The 19,468-nt window shown below is 39.4% G+C and overlaps 2 protein-coding genes across 2 annotated transcripts in view; one reads left to right on the forward strand and one right to left on the reverse strand.

Moving 5' to 3' along the window:
- The window catches only part of LOC311001214 (vasoactive intestinal polypeptide receptor-like), a 27,414-nt gene extending 14,004 nt beyond the window's left edge, over positions 1–13,410 (forward strand). Inside the window, exons 4-13 of the mRNA XM_083992239.1 lie at positions 1,345–1,451; positions 1,571–1,668; positions 4,475–4,604; positions 6,819–6,972; positions 8,830–8,890; positions 10,110–10,176; positions 10,263–10,354; positions 10,551–10,680; positions 11,249–11,290; positions 11,440–13,410. Of these exons, the coding sequence (XP_083848365.1) occupies positions 1,345–1,451; positions 1,571–1,668; positions 4,475–4,604; positions 6,819–6,972; positions 8,830–8,890; positions 10,110–10,176; positions 10,263–10,354; positions 10,551–10,680; positions 11,249–11,290; positions 11,440–11,631 (1,073 nt within the window). The 3' untranslated portion in view covers positions 11,632–13,410. The remainder of the gene's footprint in view (positions 1–1,344; positions 1,452–1,570; positions 1,669–4,474; positions 4,605–6,818; positions 6,973–8,829; positions 8,891–10,109; positions 10,177–10,262; positions 10,355–10,550; positions 10,681–11,248; positions 11,291–11,439) is intronic.
- Positions 13,411–13,789: 379 nt separating this feature from the next.
- Positions 13,790–17,824, reverse strand: LOC311001209 (kelch-like protein 40a). The gene is made up of 6 exons (XM_083992233.1): positions 16,535–17,824; positions 16,219–16,379; positions 15,705–15,812; positions 15,252–15,437; positions 14,882–15,031; positions 13,790–14,162 (listed from the first exon to the last, which is right to left on the reverse strand). Exons 1-6 carry the CDS (start codon positions 17,666–17,668, stop codon positions 14,051–14,053), a joined length of 1,851 nt encoding a protein of 616 aa, XP_083848359.1. The 5' UTR covers positions 17,669–17,824; the 3' UTR covers positions 13,790–14,050.
- Between the last annotated feature and the right edge of the window lie 1,644 nt (positions 17,825–19,468).

The following is a 19,468-nucleotide window of genomic DNA, read 5'->3' on the forward strand; positions in this document are numbered from 1 at the left end:
CTACTCTATTCTACTCTACTCTACTCTACTCTACTCTACTCTACTCTACTCTACTCTCCCCTACTCTACTCTACTCTACTCTATTCTACTCTACTCTACTCTACTCTACTCTACTCTACTCTACTCTACTCTCCCCTACCCTATCCTACTCTACTCTACTCTACTCTACTCTACTCTACTCTACTCTCCCCTACTCTACTCTACTCTACTCTATTCTACTCTACTCTACTCTACTCTACTCTACTCTACTCTACTCTACCCTATCTCTACTCTACTCTACTCTACTCTACTCTACTCTACTCTACTCTCCCCTACTCTACTCTACTCTACTCTCCCCTACCCTACCCTACCCTACTCTACTCTACTCTACTCTACTCTACTCTACTCTACTCTACTCTACTCTACTCTACTCTACTCTCCCCTACTCTACTCTACTCTACTCTATTCTACTCTACTCTACTCTACTCTACTCTACTCTACTCTACTCTACTCTACCCTACCCTACCCTACCCTACCCTACTCTACTCTACTCTACTCTACTCTACTGTACTCTACTCTACCCTATCTCTACTCTATCTCTACAGAGCTGACATCTGATGAACCCTAGAAAACTTAAATCTGTAAAACTTCACTCTGTGTTTCATTCTACTACATCCTACACACCTATCCTATGTTTTTGTACACTCACTCCAATGATTTGAAGAGTAGCTCCTTTCTTCTGAGCTCTAGTCTGCTCTACTGTATTTTACAGAAGCATTTAATACTCCACTTTGCGCCAGAAGACTCTACTGATCTCCACTCTTCTCTCTTGAGCTCAGTTGAACTGTATTCTCCTGTACTCTGGAGAGCTGTAGTCTGTTGTACCACCACACAGAGCTCTACTCTGCTGCTCTCAGATGGTCAGTCTAATGCACTTGGACCTTTCGCTTCTGCCCCGATGGGCAGGCCAGAGTAAAAATATCTCCCCGCTCAACCACTGCCCTCCTGGTGTGCGTGAGCAGCCTGACAGTAATTAAGAAACAGATGGAGGCAAATACACATGGGAACGTCCCGGCAACTCTGAGCCGGTGGGACAACTGATCCCCTTCAGTCATTCCTTCCATTTCCTTTTAGTATTTGGGAGTATTCCAGTGAGACACATCCATCTCAGTGTGATATAATTAAGTGTGAGTAAATGAAGAGGAAATTCTTCTTACAGCTTATGCAACTTCCCTCCCAACACACATAGATGCAAAATTGCATTGTATTATTTTTAATGACAACACATTAAAGCTGGCACAGCAATGAGTTGTATTCTTCTAAGAGTAATGTAGTGATTATTCCCTCTGCCCCTCTGCTCATTAGGTAACTTGTCAAAGACCTGCACTGAGGATGGCTGGACTCCAGTCAGCATCGACTCCTACATAATGGACTGTGGATACAATCCTAACAACACCATGGATGATAACACGGTCAGAGCAGCAGCCACTCTGGATCTGCTTTCCTGCTGCTGTCTGCGGCTCCTTGTTAAATGTCAAACTCTGTCCTGATGAAGTGTTTTCTGTCAGTCTGACTGAATGTGTTTTTGCAGGAAGAATTCTTCTACGCTATCAAAGTGGGTTACACCATCGGTCACAGCGTGTCGCTCGTTTCTCTGACGATCGCCATCATCATACTGTGTCTCTTTCGGTAAGGAGATCCACTTAACCTCCCTGAGTAAAGAAGATCAAACACCTTTCCCCCTCATTTAGAGAGATAATAATCTGACCATCTCTCGTTTCACACCATGCTTCCTGCTTTTTATAGAGATTTTACAGTGTTTCACGCTGTAATGTGCCTAATGTGCCAGATTTTGTGAGACGTCCAAATTTGACATTATCTGCCACTGTAGCATTTATCATACAAAGCGGTCAACTACAATCAGCCATAAAGTGAAACCACTTAACACCGGCTGCTGTCGTTCACAGCATGTTCACATTTTAAAAAAAATATTTTTATTTTTATTGTGACATAGGACAGTACAGTGATATGGACAAAAACATATTGTGAAAAACAAACAACAACATTTGTGGTTTTATGTGTGTGTGTGTGTGTGTGTGTGTGTGTGTGTGTGTGTGTGTGTGTGTTGCTTCAGAATATAACTAGCAGTAGTTACAAAAATCATTATGATAATAGTGATAGTTAATGATATAGAGTTTGATAATAATTAGTAGTAATAATAATACTACTACTAATAATAATAATTGATACTACAATTAGGCAAAAGGGAAAAAAGTAAATAAAAAAAAATAAAAATAGACATGAGAGAGAGGAGAAAAAAAGAAAAGAAAAGGGGAAATGCCGCACTGTCATCAATAGTAATAACAATAGTCTCAACAACAATTGCCCTACAAAGCAAAAAGGCAGTAACTGCATTTTTGGTTGAAAATGAGTTATTATCATTTTCATGACATCCAAGGCATCCTTTGTTATGTGACAAAATATCTTATCTCAAATGTGTGTCGTTTTGGAGAAAAATGGTAGTCATTTTTACAGTAACTGCAAAAAGCCCTAGTGAAACAAAGCAAGAAGACAGTCAGTTACTGTACTTTTGCTTTGTTTTACTTAATGTAAAAACAACCGTGTTGCCGCAGAGTGAAGTTACTGCTTCCATGTTTCCCATACCCCGGTTTCCTCTTCTGAATATAAAAATATATTTATGATTTCCAATATTTCCTCATTATCATTACTCAATCAAAATTATTTAGTTCTGCCCTGTTGAATTGTAGTTAGCCTAACTTGCCTATATTGCTTCAAAGTGAAGTTGACAGTGCTTTAAAGTTAATGTGATTTGTTGTAGATATAGGCGATACATTAGATAAACACACCCAGATACACATTAATCTAATATTAACACATAAGAATGTTGTACTATTCAAAATAAATTGACCTAATTTGGGCCTTGATACAGCTTAGGAATGTGAGACACTTTAAGCAGCAATTTCAGCACCAGAATTTCCGGGTGGAAAATATTGGCCTAAAATGGTCTTTTTTCTTGGGTTTGGTATATCCATGTTCAGGGAAACAAATGATTCCAATTAGTCCAAATACAGTGTATCTAACACACCTAGAGCACAAGTTGTGACAGAATAGTTTTTGAAGAATCTGCAGTTACTGCCTTTTTGCTTGGTATGGTGCCACATTTTTGGCAAGTAATACAAAGCAAGAATACAGTAACTGCAAAATAGGGGTAAAACATCAAATCAAATATGAGAATTAATATGTACAAAGAATAAGCTAATACAAAGTAACAAAACTGCCTCATGTCCAATAATCTACCTACATACTTAGGCTGGACAACAGGATAACTTTAAAGTCATTTTTCTCAGTTCGGAACTCTGCGTAGTTACTGCCTTTTTGCTTTGTAGGGCAATGATAATCATAATAGTTATAATAATAATGATGATAAATAACAATAATAACAATATGGAGGGAGGATGGAGGAGGGGGGGATCTGAAAGACAAATCTTATATGATTTTTTTTTTATTATTAAAAAAAGAAAAAGCATGTTCACATTTGACCTTCAGTCCTCAGCCTGCACAGAGAAAATGTGTTTGTGTGCATGTATGCATGTTGGCATGACACAGCACTGATCATTAGTGTCAGTGTCAGTGTAAGTGGCTGGTGTGTGCGGCTTAACAAACAACCCACTCTCCTCAGTTGGGGCGTGTTTGCATTTGGACTGTTTGTGTGTTCGGAGCTAAACAACAAGGGATGTGTTTACTCCTCAGGCTTATGAAATGCCAGTGGTCTGCACTCTGCAGCACAGACACAGGATGTGAATAGCGGTTGCTGTTTATGTTCAGCGTTCAGGCAGCTGGTTGATGTTGTGTGTCATAGCACCTGTCCTTCTGCGATGATGACTACAATTTACACAGTTCACCCCCAGATCAGAAGCTCACCGCCAAGGCATTTGTTTGAAAACACCCAGAAGAGAAAATTTACATCAGAGACATTTTCTCAGCTAAAACCCCCAATTTGTTCTTGTTTACTTCTGTGCTGAATGTCAAGTCGGCCTTTTTTAAAACTTTTATCTCTGCCTGATAAATATATGTTTCACTGACAGATCATAACCATATAAAGTATGAAGCAACTATAGATAGCCTGACATTTAGAGAACAGCAGAGGACAGTAGGAGCACGTCACCGGGCAACAGGCATGTACATTATGTATGATGACTACCCTCCTCAGCTGAAACGCGCATTCTTTCTGTGACTGTTTGCTCCTGTAAATTAAACCAGTGAAGTTTCTGGTGAGTGTTTTCTTGATATTTATTCCGATTCCATGCTTTGGTGCCAGAAACACACACTTTATCAGATGATTTTCAGGACAGGTCACATAAACAAGACATTCAGGGTCTTTAATCAGAAGGAATTCATTAAGAGAATTATGTGTGTTGCTTTTTCCTTCATGAGTTCAATCATCTCATGAGTTCCTTTTCCTGTTTTTCTGCAGGAAGCTGCACTGCACGAGAAACTTCATCCACATGCATCTCTTTGTGGCTTTTATTCTGAAAGCTGTGACTGTGTTCATCAAGGACGTGGTTCTGTACGACGTCGCGGAGACAGAAAATTGCCAGCCATCTGTGAGTGCACCGCACACTCGCCAGCATGCCCATTTTATTAGCAAAGCCATACAATTTATTGATTTTTTTTTTTTCATCTGCATAATCGGAGGTCCTGCATCGTAGATCACGTTAAGTCATCCGTCTGATGTACAAAGCAGTTAGTGGCTGTCAATTTCTTTCCCCCCCAAACTGCATCTGTTTAATTACTCACAAAGTCTGTACTGACTCTGAAGCTTTGACTCAGAGTTTACTCAAGGTGCACGCGCTCAAGTGCCTCCGGGTGTGGCAGTGTTTGCCAGGTCCCTTCCACTCCTAAAGCGACATTTTCCCATTCATGTGTCCAGCAGGATGTTGTGAGACATCCTGTTTGCTGAACAGAATGCTGTACCATGGGTGGCGTTGTCGATAAATCACATTCACAGATTTCAGAAGTAGTTTTAAACACTTTGGTTTGACAGTATGATCACTGGGACAATATCTTAAGTGCTAATGTAAGATAAGGAGCTAGATAAACTTCTTGACTGTGGTGCAGTTTCACATAATGAGGCTATTTTCTTTTTATTTAATTGATCGAGTCGTCAACATCCGTGGTGTTTTCTCAGATCCGCTGCTTTATTACCAGAGAGGATTAGATCAGCAGACTGTAAATCACCTTTACTATCTCTAAGTGCTGATCGTTAATGGCTTCGCTTAAATGTCTCCTCTTCAGGTACACAGATTGTCCCGATCCAAACACAGCTGTTAACTCTCTCAACTGTTTCTAAATTCTGTTTCGAAGAAAAAAGTTACATATAACAGGCGAACAGTTTTATAGAGGGCACTATAGTGAAACCACAGCACCGAGCACATTTGCTAAAATGCAAATCCCTTTTGCTGTGTAGTCGATTTTTTAATGAAACAATAGGATATAGTTGCTGTTCTTTACAGTTTACTATAGCAGCCTTTATTGAACACCATTTCCCATAAACCTCAGAGTGTCTTGGGGACTCCTTCAGCTCAACAAGCAGAGGACCACACAATGTTTCAATCGCAGAGCAACTAACGTGTGCTTCCATGTTGGACATTGTATTCTGTGTTGTGACCTTTGTTTCGCAAAGGTTTCAGTGGTTCTCACCAATTTTCCCAGTCAGGACTGACTTGAAAATCACAGAAATGTTGGGAAAGCCTTGGATGTTAGTTATAATCTGACATAGCAAACAGGTATTGGATGTGGTCTGGCAGCAAAATGTATCAACGTGATTGGCCTCAACCTAATAAATAACAATGAAACATTATCCATCCATCCATCCATTGTCCGCCGCATTATCCGGAGTCGGTTCGCGGCAGCAGTCGGAGCAGGGATCCCCAGACTTCCCTCTCCCCGGACACTTCCTCCAGCTCTTCCGGGGGGACCCCAAGTCGTTCCCAGGCCAGCTATTTCTATAACTACATTATTTCACCAAATCATTTGTGTTTGCAAATGATTTATTAGCCCATTTGTAATGCTTCATGTCCCATGGTCTTCAGATTGGGACCCACTGCTCTATCTTACACTGTGATGTTTAAACTTGAAGAAGATGTTTAACTTTTTCAGGAAGAAGAACAAAAGAAACTCTTGAGTATTGACTTACACACACTGGTGGAGCAGACACAGTGTATTGAAAATGCCAAACCATATCCAGGTTTTAAAGAAATATAATGTTGAGTTAGGGTCAGTGTGTGACTTCTGAATGAAGACATAAAACCATATCCGTTGCATAAATGAAAAGTTAAATTCTCAAGCAGTAAAAACAACTGTGGCAACTGTTCATTAAACGTTAAATAGTAGACCTATTCAGTAACATTTACAGAGCAGACATGATGGATCAGTCTGCTGCTGCTACTTACATCTACGGAGCCACCAACCATACAACAAGTGTCGTCCACACACTGGTTGAGGATTTAATCAGTCTAGGAGTCCATTAGTGTAATCAGCATTTTCATAACCTATGTAGAGTTTTCTCTAATTGTATTATGTTATTATTAATTGTGCTAATGACTGTCTCTTCACGGTTATTTGCCAAGTCTCACAGAATTGTTTTCATATAAGTAGGTCATCAATACTAATTTCAGAGTAATTTTCTCAAAACATTCTCGGCGTAGCCTCATCCACTGGCAACGAGATTCGTCTTCGTCATTTGACTTAGAAGTGCATATACTATACGTTCCCTGGCAGTGCAATAAGCCTGAACTTACATTCTGGTTGATTTGTAGGTGGGCTGCAAGGCAGTGATGGTCTTCTTCCAGTATGGGGTCATGGCGAGTTACTTCTGGCTGCTGGTGGAGGGCCTCTATCTCCACACCCTGTTAGCCGTCTCCTTCTTCTCTGAGAGGAAGTACTTCTGGTGGTACATCGTGATTGGTTGGGGTATGTGCTGGCTTCTATACCATATGTTGATGAATAACAGATTGCTCACAGAAGCTCATTTAAATTGATCTGTCCATTTGTCTTAAGTGGCAGCTTGAGATCATCATCGTCTGTTTTGTCGCTCGTTCAAACATACATGATCATATGTAAATGAATTTAGAAGTGAGGTTTTATATGTGCAGTAGCTATGGGAAAATGCTGTGCTGTACCATCTGCATATGAATGAGAGTCCTGCTGCCAGTTTTATATTAGCAGCAGGCAGCTGCCACTCTGCCCCTGTTGCTATAATTCAGCCTCAGAGTCCTGCCATGCTCAAGGTGCTTTTAATTAAAAAAAAAAAATGTTAAAGGGATACGCCAAATTTTTTTTTCGTGTCTTGCCTCACTCCCGAGTCCATGACAAGCAGATAGACACCATCCTTTCAACTGTGCGTGCAGTAACAAGGGAGATAGAGCCGTATCACCCGTAATTAGCTTAGCTCAAACGCTGGAAGTGTATAGTGTTAGCCTGCCTCGTACCCGAGCCGAAATCAGCAGTCAGAAGCTGATTTCATTTTAGCTCTAAACTCTGTAAATATATCACTTTATCGACATTTGAAACATTTTTAGGCGAGAAAGTAGCCGTTTAGATCAGCAGTGTGTCGTTAATTTGTCTAAATACCAGCTGTTTACAATTTTGTTTGGACGAATTCGACGCTACTCAAGTTAGCCGTTGTGACCAACGCACTTCCAGTTACATATACTTATAAAACACCTGTTGCCCTTTACATACAGAAAACCATGACAATAGAATTTGTGCTTTTACTTTGAAATAGGAAGCTAATCTACCCTCGATGTAGCTAGCTTGAACCAAAATAAACCGTCTTTGCTTGAACCCTCCGTTTTGACCGATCTGGTCCCGTTACCAGCATTTGACCGCTCAAGATGCCTTAGCGGAGAGTTTTGTCAGCTCTGAGACGAAGATCGGCCCGCCGGTTTCCGTTTAGAGTTGCTGAAGAGTGTATCTGATGAGGCAGGATAACACTACCGATAGACTTCCACCGTTTGAGCTAAGCTAATTACAGGCGATACGGGCTCTCCCTTCTTACTGCACGCACAGTCAAAAGGATGGTGTCTATCTGCTTGTCATGGACTCGGGAGTGAGACAAGACACATAGAAAAAAATGTTGGCGTATCCCTTTAATTCAATAAATTCCTACATCTTTGGCTCACATTATAAGTGAATAAAATAAATTCCTGAGATGGCACAATGAAGACTTGAACTGTAAATATTTTTTTTCCAGTGAGAAGACGTTTTCCATTTGGCAGAGCTTTCATTGCTACTTATGGTGATACTACTTTCTCTACTACTCCATACAACTCATTACAGCTGGCTTTCATCCTGTTTGTACAGGTTTGCCAACAAGTGCTGAGCCTGTCTGTGCATTCATCTTATATGTTGGCCCAACACTTTCATTATTCAAATACATCTTCTGGCCTCTTGGTCCTAAAATTCAGCAATCTTGACCCGTGTGTCTTTTTTTCCATCACACCAATAAAATACTCCTATAAATAGGCATGAAATGTTGTGTCTACCAGCAGAAAAAAATGGAAGCAAGCGTGTGACTTTCCTGCAGATACCCTGGATAAACCAATATTGGCAAAGAGCAAATATATCAGTGCGTCCTGTTAAAAATGATAAGCATAGCCAAAATGTAATATGACTTTAGCCATAAAAATTATCCAAAAGATTAACAGTGTACACACGGTCACTGTCATATTTGGTTTTGTTTGTTTCCGCACAGTGGGCGTCACTGATAATCAAGATTATTTTAATGTTGAAATAACTTACAAATTCTGTTTGTGTGTTGTTTTATAGGGGCTCCAACCCTCTTTATCTCTTCATGGGTGATTACAAAGGTTTATTTAAATGATCCTGGGTGAGTTAATCATTGGGTTTTATTTTTATCTTGTTGTGAAGTGAAGGGGTCATCCCTACCATCTTTAATTTAGAATATGTTGGGTTAATTTCAGGACTTTCCCCCGACAGGAAGACATATGACCCACAAATGCACATTTACTAGAAGGAATAATATCTTGGTTAGTGTGATGATTAATAGCTGGTGTCAGTGCAGGTCTGTGGTGAACTATTAATCAGCAACTCGCAAAGAAATGACCTCAGACGAGAACTGAGTGTTTCATGCTATATTACTCTACAAGGCCAAAATCCATATTTGTTTAAAATTAGATAAGACTATTTTAAATGTGATTTTACTCTGTATAAATGATTACAGCATTTAATAGTAATGTATTAAAAATACAAAATGGCCTATGGCCTATGTGGATTCGTCTGCCAAACCAAGACAGCTAGGCCACTAAAGGTTTGAGACAGCTGAATTGACCACAGCTTGGATAAGCGAAATTTAAACTTTTTCCTTCATTTTTGTTGATTGATATTTTTAATTCAGTAAACTTTCTTTTATGAATGAGGTAGGAGCTAAACTTCATTCATGAATTGAGAGGAAGCAGATTATTTATATCATGTTTTGATTATTGATTATTAAATAAAGATATATATCTTTATTTCAGACTCAGGGTCCATAGCAAGACATAACACAACCAGACATAACACAACAACAGACACACAACACAGACGATAAAAGAGAATAGAGATAAAACAGGGATTTACATCATTGATATCAAAAATAGAAATCACTATAAAGTTAAAAAGAGGCAACTGTACCAGTGTCTTCAGAACAGAGATCGATGGAGAAGGGGTGGGAGTGAATACGTTTTACTTCTTCTCACTCCGTTTTGAATATGCAACTTATTTTTTTGTTTTGCATAATTATTTGAATATTGTCTGCCATGTTTTTATGGCACGTCCTTTGTTTATTTTATACATTTGTGTTATGTGCTTGCATATTTGAAATTTGAAGTATCTATCTACTTAAAGCTTTGTAACATTTGATGTTTTTTAAAAGCATAAAATAAAATTTCAGTGTTAAAAAAAAATTCTGTTACACAATTTGGCTAAATAGCCTCAAAACTTAGAACCTGTTTTTCAAGTTTCTCATTAATTGATGTGCCTTAATAACACAGTACAACTGCACTTTATTCATTATTTTCAGTGTAATTATTTGCTCTGACTTCTGACAGATGCTGGGAGACAATTGATGACCATCCATGGTGGATCATCAAAACACCTATTTTAGTCACCATACTTGTGAGTCTTGATGCCTCCTAGTGAAAACCTTTTCTACAGCTGCGTGCAGTGTTATCACATTAACCAGTCTGCTACTCTCTCGGCAGCTGAACTTCTTCCTTTTCATTTGTATAATCCGGATTTTGCGACAGAAGATGAATTGCCCCGACATAGGACGAAAGGAATCCAATCAGTACTCGTAGGTTTTCACTACAAAATGTCAACACCTCTGTCTTCGCATGGCTTTCATGTCAAGTGAAATAAATACTTTTTCCATTGTATTTTTAGTGGTGAGGAATAATTACTGTTGCATATTGTGGCTAGTTTTCAGGGAGGGAGTTTAAAGCATGAAAACCATCCTTCACTTCACTTACAAATTATTCTTTTTTTTCTAGGCGACTGGCAAAATCCACACTGTTGTTGATACCGCTCTTTGGGATCAACTACATCATTTTCGCATTCATTCCTGAGCACATCCACCCACAAGTCAGGATGGTGTTCGACCTCATTCTGGGGTCATTTCAGGTAACGCTACATGACGGCATAACAAGTGTTGAGGCAGCCTGTCAGACAGATGTTGTACTACTTGCTGATGAAAATCCTTCTTTTGGCTCTTACAGGATTGTCTTCCCGTGTCATACAGCTAAACTGGTGACACAGTTGTGGCAGCAGCTAGACTCAAAAAGAGAAAGTCCTTTGAATCAGTAAAGTTACATGAAAAAAGCTCAGTAGCATAAAATCCGCTTGTCTGATTAGGCAAATGAATGGTTTGTGCTGCAAAGATGTTTAGTTTTGCATGGTTGAATGATGAGGTTGCTGTCTTGCAGAGTATTGAAGTGAAATTATGGAAACCTAGCAATGGAAAGTATTCCTAATTTATAGCTGCTGTAGCTCAGAGTGATATCTCCTGGGAAAATATCTTGGAGATTGAAATGATGAACCTCCCTGTCTGAGCCTGAAGTTGGTCGTAATCTTACCATCATTATTCATACATAAACATTTGGAGTGTTTCCCCAGCTGTACTGTCACACTGGTATTTCTTCTCAAGAGCTCTTATCAGACAGTACATTTTATCTGCTTCTCTCTTCTCCAGGGTTTTGTTGTAGCAGTTTTGTACTGTTTCTTGAACGGGGAGGTGAGTCATTTAAAAAAAAAAAAAAAGGTTCTTTAAGATGTTTACCATCCTTTTAAGTGACTAAATCTCATTTTACACCCCTCTGTGATGTGTCATACCCTCTTTACTCGTCCTCTTCATCCTGTTTGTCCTCCTCGTCTCTTCTACAGGTGCAGTCGGAGATTAAGCGTAAGTGGCGCAGATGGATGCTGCAGAGGTTCCTGGGCGCTGACACTAAGTACCAGCAGCCATCCATAGGCAGTAATGGCAATAACTTCAGCACCCAGATCACCATGATGACCAAATACAGCCCTGCTACACGCCGGGCGTCCGAGTGTCAGGAACATCTCTCTGCCATCTGAAGCCCAAGTAAACTGCCACTCTCTGTTTTTATCATTACGTACTGAACGTGTGGCTCACATGCACTGTTGCACTGCAGATGATATTGGTTACTGCAGTTTAATGTGCCATTTTCGTGCAGATGCTGATGTTTGGTTATTGTAATTCTATCCATTTCATTTGCATGAAGAATTGATAGCCAAAAACACTCAAAAAAGCATTGATCAGGGATGTTCTTCTATCATTCTGTTAAAATGACTTAGTGGCAGATAACTTGATATCTATTGAAGGCCAGTGTCTCACTGACGCACTACAGGGTAATGCTTCGGTCCGGCCACACTGATGAGTCATCTTTGGCTGAATATTTACAAGTTCTTAAAAATCAGTCGTCATTATGTCTCTGAATGCAGCAGGGAAAAAGATCTTCATGATCACAAAGTGGGTTTAGAGGAAATAGGATTCCTGGCCAGCATTTCCCATCTCATGTTGAGTAACAGATGGAGAGAAACAGAGATGAGTCGTATCCTATAAGAAACAAGATGTTTATGAAAAGGGTATGTTACACAAGAGGACTACATGCACTTAAATTAATGGCCGTGTTGCTTAGGGGACCAGAGGTAACATTAATGAGAGTGTCAGGCAGTCATGAGCAGCAGACACAGAGGAGGAATCCATAGCATGACCAAGGTCCCGGAGGTTCCTATCCTGTGTATGACAGTTTTACACAGGACACACACTCGGCTGAATTACTGCCGGATAACATTCCAGAGGAGAGACTAAAAACTCCTGCTTGTGAAATTTATCTCAGATTACAAAAGGCTTTTAGTTTCGTCTGAGTGCAGTCACTTTACAGACATTCATTTTTACTGTTTCTGAAACTAATGGACCAGATGTATTCCACTGTTGGTCCACGATACACAACAAACTTCCATTAACTGGATTGCATGGACAATTCATTTAATTCAATTGAGTTTCACTTTTCTATTCTATTCTATTCTATTCTATTCTATTCTATTCTATTCTATTCTATTCTATTCTATTCATTACAGATATTGTATTGTTTTAAGCCAGACCAGTGGTGTTACTTTATGGATGGCATTGTTAGTTGGTAGGAACGTCATCTTGGGCCAGAGTGAAATATCTAAGGTTGCCATGATATTTTGTACAGACATTCATGATTCCTAGTAGATTAATCATAATGACTTTGGTGACCCCCTGACTTTTCCTGTAGTGCTCAACGAGCTGGACATTTGTGGTTTTGAGTGAAATGTCTCCACACTTACTGGATGGACATCCATGACAAATCTGGATCAATTGTAGTATCAGTCAAAAATGTAATTTTCCTTTTGAAAACCAATGACATTCCCATCAACCTCAGCTGCACCTTGTTTTTAGTGCTAATTATTATTACTATTATTCTTATTATTACTATTATTAATTAGAAAATGCTATGGTAATATGCCAAACTACTAAAGTGAACATACCATACCTTTAATAATAAATCATATCTCTTATAGATATTGTCTTATTGTTCATTCCAAAACACACCCTCACAAAGATGCTGGCCAAACATTTGTTTTCATCAGAAAAGACATTTTCCAAAAATCAGGCAGTGACAGTGTCACATTTCATGTGTCCCACGTCCTGCTGGAGTTTGATGTTTACTTTAGTTCCCCCTCTTGTTCTTCCTGTTCTTAGTGTGTAAAACTGAAACTATTGCTACTTAAGCTAACTGAAAGTACCTCAGACTAAATGTCACAAACATTTATTGTATATACTGTGAAACTGTAAATATGGTTGATGAATTGGTTGATGAAATTAATTTTATGGTGATGACTTATAGTGCTCAGGTGTCAACTGGAAATCGCTGTTTACATTTAAAAATGTCCATTTCTCCCTCATGCTATTTGCATAACGTCAATAGTGGTGATGCAGTGTCTGTTATGTTGCCTTGTACATTTTGTGTAAATATTGTGTACTGTATAGTATGTGGAATCAGCTGTAAATATGTTATTGCACAACATGTCAGAAGAAGATGAATAAAACCATTTGCACTGTGAAATGGTGTGGCTTTCCAAACCTAAGTGAATAGAATCAACCTTTATCTTTATTTCTGTTTAAATAAAGCAAACAGATAGTAAAGAAAATTTATGAAACAATATAACAAAAACAGATGTACAAATTAACATTTTTGCTTTTTATAAAAGAAATTTGGTGTGATATGGTAATTTGCCCATTCCCTGCAGCCCTGTTTAGCCTTAGCATGTATCTGTCTCCCCCTGCTGTAAAACATTGGATAAAACAATTTGATGTTGATTTCATACTACGAAATCAAATTCAGTCTTTGCCCAGACATTAGGTACCCATAGCTAATTTTGGAGCAATGTCCACAATGATTATACTCATTTTACTTCATTGCTAATGTTCCATGGTTAACCAGAGTTATAACTTGGTGAGGCGCAGAGTGTTGAGGCGCACTGGGACGATAGTGGCTTCCTCTGCGTAGCTTATCTCTCGCAAAATCCCGTTCCAGCATTTGTCTGCCTCATCATATCTGTGGGAAAAATACACATGTTAGTATCAGTATTAGTAACCTTGGTGTGTTTTATGCACAAAGAATGATTTGATATGAAAAAGAGTTCCTTTCATTGCTCCATTAAGTGCTAATAGACTGAAAGAATGGAAAAGGATAAAAAGTTGTTCTGTCTTCATTTGGATGGAAATAAAATTTGTATGGCACTCATGTGCCACATGAATTGTATAGAAAAATATTTTTCGTGGTAGAAAATTTGATTTGTCAAAGGAATCGTACATTAATAATGATGCTGCTGCTGTAACTGATATGCAGCCATTACTGTAATGTAACTTTTTTTTATACTTCCCTCACTGTCAATGATCAAAAAGACCAAAAACCAAACCAAGGATACACTAATGCATCTCTGCACCTCAGCCTGTCTTGGTGGGCCAATCAAATTAAAACACATTTGGGGTTCAAGTGTTGCAGTGAGGTACAAAGGTCCATTTGAAGTGGTAAAGATGACTTGTTGAGCCAATGGCAATACTTAATGGACTCCTATTTACCATTTATATAAAAAAAAATAATGACAATGAAGTTAAGTAGATGTTAGAGAAGTTCTAATGGTTGATACACACTTAAAATGCCTGTATGCCTGCTTACAATAACGTAATCGTACATTATTTGTTAAAAGTTTATATACAGCTAAGTTGGAGGACTTTCAGATACAGTGTGTCCGGGGTAATAGTGGCTGTTACCTCCAGATGTCAGTCATCTCTGTTGGGACGGGCTCTTCACTGGTTTCACTGGGCATCATGGCAAATCCTCCCACAGCGTAGAGCAAGTCTCCCGTAGAGAGCAGATTGAGGGAGCTACGCTCCTGAGGGAACTCGGTGAACTCAGACCACCTGGAGCAAAACAGGACAATAACCAAAAATACTGTAGTGGAAAGTGATGATGGTGTTAGATTAGCTGCTATATTACTGTATGACACCCACAGCAGTACAATGAGTGCTGTTTTATGACCTAATGATCTACTGGAGGAGTCGTTTCCCTTATGTAGACAGATGCTTCACCTCATAACGATTAGATAAAGTGGGTCATATAAAAAAAACACTGTTGTCTCACTTGTTGGTGGCAATGTCATAGACCTCCACGGAGCTGGTGAGGCCTGCATCTGTGACCCCCGTCACCACATAGATCTGGTCTCTGTGCACGGTGACACCAAACAGGGAGCGGGCCGTCTTCAGAGGAGCCAGGTCCTTCCACTCAAACTTAGTAGGATTGTAGACACAGACTCTTCTCATGCATTTCCTGCATAAAAACATGTAATACAGTCCGTTAAAGTGGCACAGATTCATTCATGAGATTCAGCTTACATGTCACTATGACCAGCAACTTGACAGAAAACCAAAAGTGACAGGTTTAGTTTCAAATATTCAAGTGATACTTGCTGTTACAAAACAGTGATACAAAGTGAATAATAGAACAGGATGGAAAAAAAGAGGATTCCTTAATTTGGCAAATCACTATTTTTAAATTTATATTCAAATAATATTGTCTTTATTAAATGCCACATACTTGCTCGCAGACTTTCCTCCAATAACGTAGACGAGACCTTTGTGTGACACAGTTCCATGGCCGTACACTTCATAAGGCAGAGGGTCCGACTCCCCCCATTTGAATGACCTGTGTACAGAGACAGGAAATGCATGAAATACATAACACTATGAGCTGTGGCTCTATAGATAGAAAAGTGATAAAGGAATAATACTGATACATTTATGTAACTGATAAAAAAAGTTAAGGAATTTAAGAAGTCATGATGTTGTCCAAAGAAAACTGTATCTAAATGTCAGATTGTTCTGATACTGAAGGATTAAGTATAGATTTATTGATTTAGTAATCTTGAAATAATAAAATCATTTAAAAGTTAAAAACAAACAAAAACTGTAACATTTATCCCTGTTCACTCACATTAACAAAGTGAGATTTTTATAACTTATTTGCTGGTTATTTGGATTTTGTTAATGAAATATTTTACAGTGGATTATCGGTATCAAAGATCCATATTAGATTTAGTGTTGACACTTACTGTCTGTCATAGATCATGACTGAATCCAGGACACGCTCGCCTTCCTTCAGCTCCTTTCCTCCCACAACAAAGATGGAGTTTTCGACATCGGCCAGCCCAAACAGACAGCGAGGGTTGGGTTGTGAGGGCATCCCTAACCATTCTGAACTGACTGGGTCAAACTAAAGATGAAGGGAGGAGAAAAATGACATGTGAGTAATAAAATACATTTTTGGATCCATGTTAAACTGGGTTTTTACTGGATTTCTAAGAGGAAATTGTGAGATAAGCAATTTTCAAACAGAGACACTGGTGGTCCTCATGACTGATGTACTACCTGTAGGAAGTAAGAACTGAAGGGCTCGTCTTTGTCCTCCTCGTTGTAGAGCATTCCTCCAACAACGAACACCTGGTTCTCCTTGGTGACCAGGCTGCTGTGGTTTTTGGGAATATCTGTGGATTCTGACACCACATAGCATTCGTTTCCAGCTGGGTCGTAGGCCACAGTCCCCGTGTTACTGAGCATAAGTATTAAGTCCATCTCAAACATCCCAAAGCGTGGATTGTTGTTGAGTATACCCGGCAGGTACCCTTCCTCATCCTCCTCCTCCTCCTCCTCCTCGTCTTCACTTCCTTCTCCCCCCTTTGCCCCATCACGGCCGGCCTTACTGGGCTTCGGGAGCCGTCCTCGGTGAGCCTCCTTGACGAGTTCCAGCTCCTTCTTGATCTCCTGGCTGAACCGGAGGAACTGGTGCCGCTCCACTTTTTCCTTGAAGTAATCCACGGGTATGAGCCTGAAACGGATGCAGTGCAACAGTTCTGGCAAGTCCTTGACCCGGTTCGTCTCATCATGTCTCACCCAGTCCATCAGTGATTCAAACACCAACTCCTCCCGCTCAACATTGAGGGCATCTGAGGTGATGAGGATGGCCAGCTCGCTCGGGCCCAGGAGCAGGAAGTCCTGGTCCCTGATAACAACCTGGTAGCGTTCACAGATGAACTCTCTGGCAGCCAGGGTGAGTCTGGGACAATCCAGCAGCAGCCCTAGTCTGAAGATAGCCAAGCAGTTTCCCAGCACCAGTTTGTCCTGGAGGTAGGTGACACATACAGAGAAGATGGAGGGGATCTGGTACATGTTAGCCACCATGAAGATATCTTGGACATTCTGCTCCGTCAGATTAATGTCAGAGGTGTACAAGTAGCGCAGGATCATCTCCATAACACTCGGATCCACATCTTTGAGGACAATCTCACGCCTCTTGCTCTCCTCCAGGTCGGACAGGAACATGGCCTTGAAGAAGGGGCTGCTAGCTGCCAGAACCAGGCGGTGGCACGGGAACTCCTTGTCCTGGATTTTGAGGACACAGTCCACAAACTTGTCGTTCTCCAACAGGTCGCAGAGTCCATCCTGAAGGAGGGTCTGTTGGTACATCCGAGGCTGCTCCGCCGGGTCTATAGTCATGGCAGCCATTTTGTTCTGTTGCCTGGTCCTGGTTGGGTTTCCTGGGCACCCTACTTACTCCCCACAACAGAGCAGGACTGTCAGCCTCTCACAGGACTGCTCAGATGGCTGTGGATCGTCTACGCGTTGGTTGGCTGCTGGTTGCAGCTGTCCGAGGCTGTCAGTCACTCTGGAAGTCATGGGTATTTATAGACAGGACCCTCACAAAGCTGAGGAATCCATTTTGGTGAAGAGGAAACAGGACCTATCCAATCCTGCACCACACAGACCCCCACAAACAGCTGAATGACTAAGCGTGGGGGTGACGGCATGTTAAATCTACCAGGACAGCTCACCAGGCGGCCTGACTGGATGGGATTATTTTGATCTTTTGACACACTCTTAACAAGTAGTTTTTATTTTTTAAAAATCTAATACAGACTAGTATCTCTGCTGGTGTGTGGAGTAGAGGCACAGTGTGTACTGCATACTAGGCAACAGTGGCTCTAGGGAGACCAACAGGTTACATAATAAACTTCAACTGACACCAGAAAGTAAAAAAAAAAAAAAAAAAAAAAAAACACTTTATTTGACGCCTATCTCTATAACGTATTATAACCATACTTATAATGAGTTATAATGCAGTTATAGCACTGTATAACTATAGTTATAAACACTCATAAATAATCATAATGCTTTATAACAATAATCATAACACACTATAAAGCATTTTATCATGACTTATAAGGTCAGGTATTATAATACGTTATAATTGTTAGTAACTGGCTGACAATGCCCACATCGATAATGCATTATAAATATAGTTATAATGTGTTATAATTGGCTTATAAACGTGTATAACTATAATTATAAACACTCTTAAATTATCATAAGGCTTTATAACAATAAGCATAACACATTATAGAGCCTTATAGCTCTATTATAATACTTGACCTTATGATCCATTATAAAATGCTCTATAATGTGTCATTCTTATTGTTACAAAGCCTTATGATAATTTATGAATGTTTATAATGATAGTTATACACGTTTATAAGCCAATTATAACACATTCTAACTATATTTATAATGCATTATCAGCGAGTTACTAACAATCATAACATATTATAATACCTGACCTTATAAGTCAAGATAAAATGCTTTATAGTGTGTATAGTATAGTTATACAGTGCTATAACTGCATTGTAACTCATTTTAAGTATGGTTATAATGCATTATAGACATACTGTAGGCGTCAAATAAAGTGTTACCAAAATAACATTAAGCATCATCTTGAGAAATGCCATAGTAACTATAAGGTAGGCTACATAAACATTGTCTTACATATTTTTATATTTTTATGGACATACACACATTAATATACATAGTACTTAACTTAAACTGTAACTATACACTATTAATATAGTCACACACAGTACATACATCAGATCAGTTGACACAAGTTCCTAATATTAAATGAACAGTAATTATCGTTTTCTATTCAGCTGAATGCAGGGACTCTCTTACATCCAAAAAAAATAAAAAATAAATTCTAGCAGAATAAGATACAACACTAGTTAAACACAACTCAAACACTACCTTTAATGGCAGCCCAATTGAAAATTTAAAAATTAAAAATAAAATTTAAAGGTAACAAATGTGCAAGAAATATTGCTAACACAAAAAGCATCTTGCAGAACAACCAGTTGCTCTGAGCTTTAGAGATAGAGAATCACTGCCATCTAGTGGCTGAAAAGGATAGGTGCGTGTGCTACAAAAGTGTGTGTGTGTGTGTGTGTGTGTGTGTGTGTGTTTGTGTGTGTGTGGAGG

Source organism: Trachurus trachurus, assembly GCF_905171665.1.
Source record: "Trachurus trachurus genome assembly, chromosome: 17".
Lineage (NCBI taxonomy): Eukaryota > Metazoa > Chordata > Actinopteri > Carangiformes > Carangidae > Trachurus > Trachurus trachurus.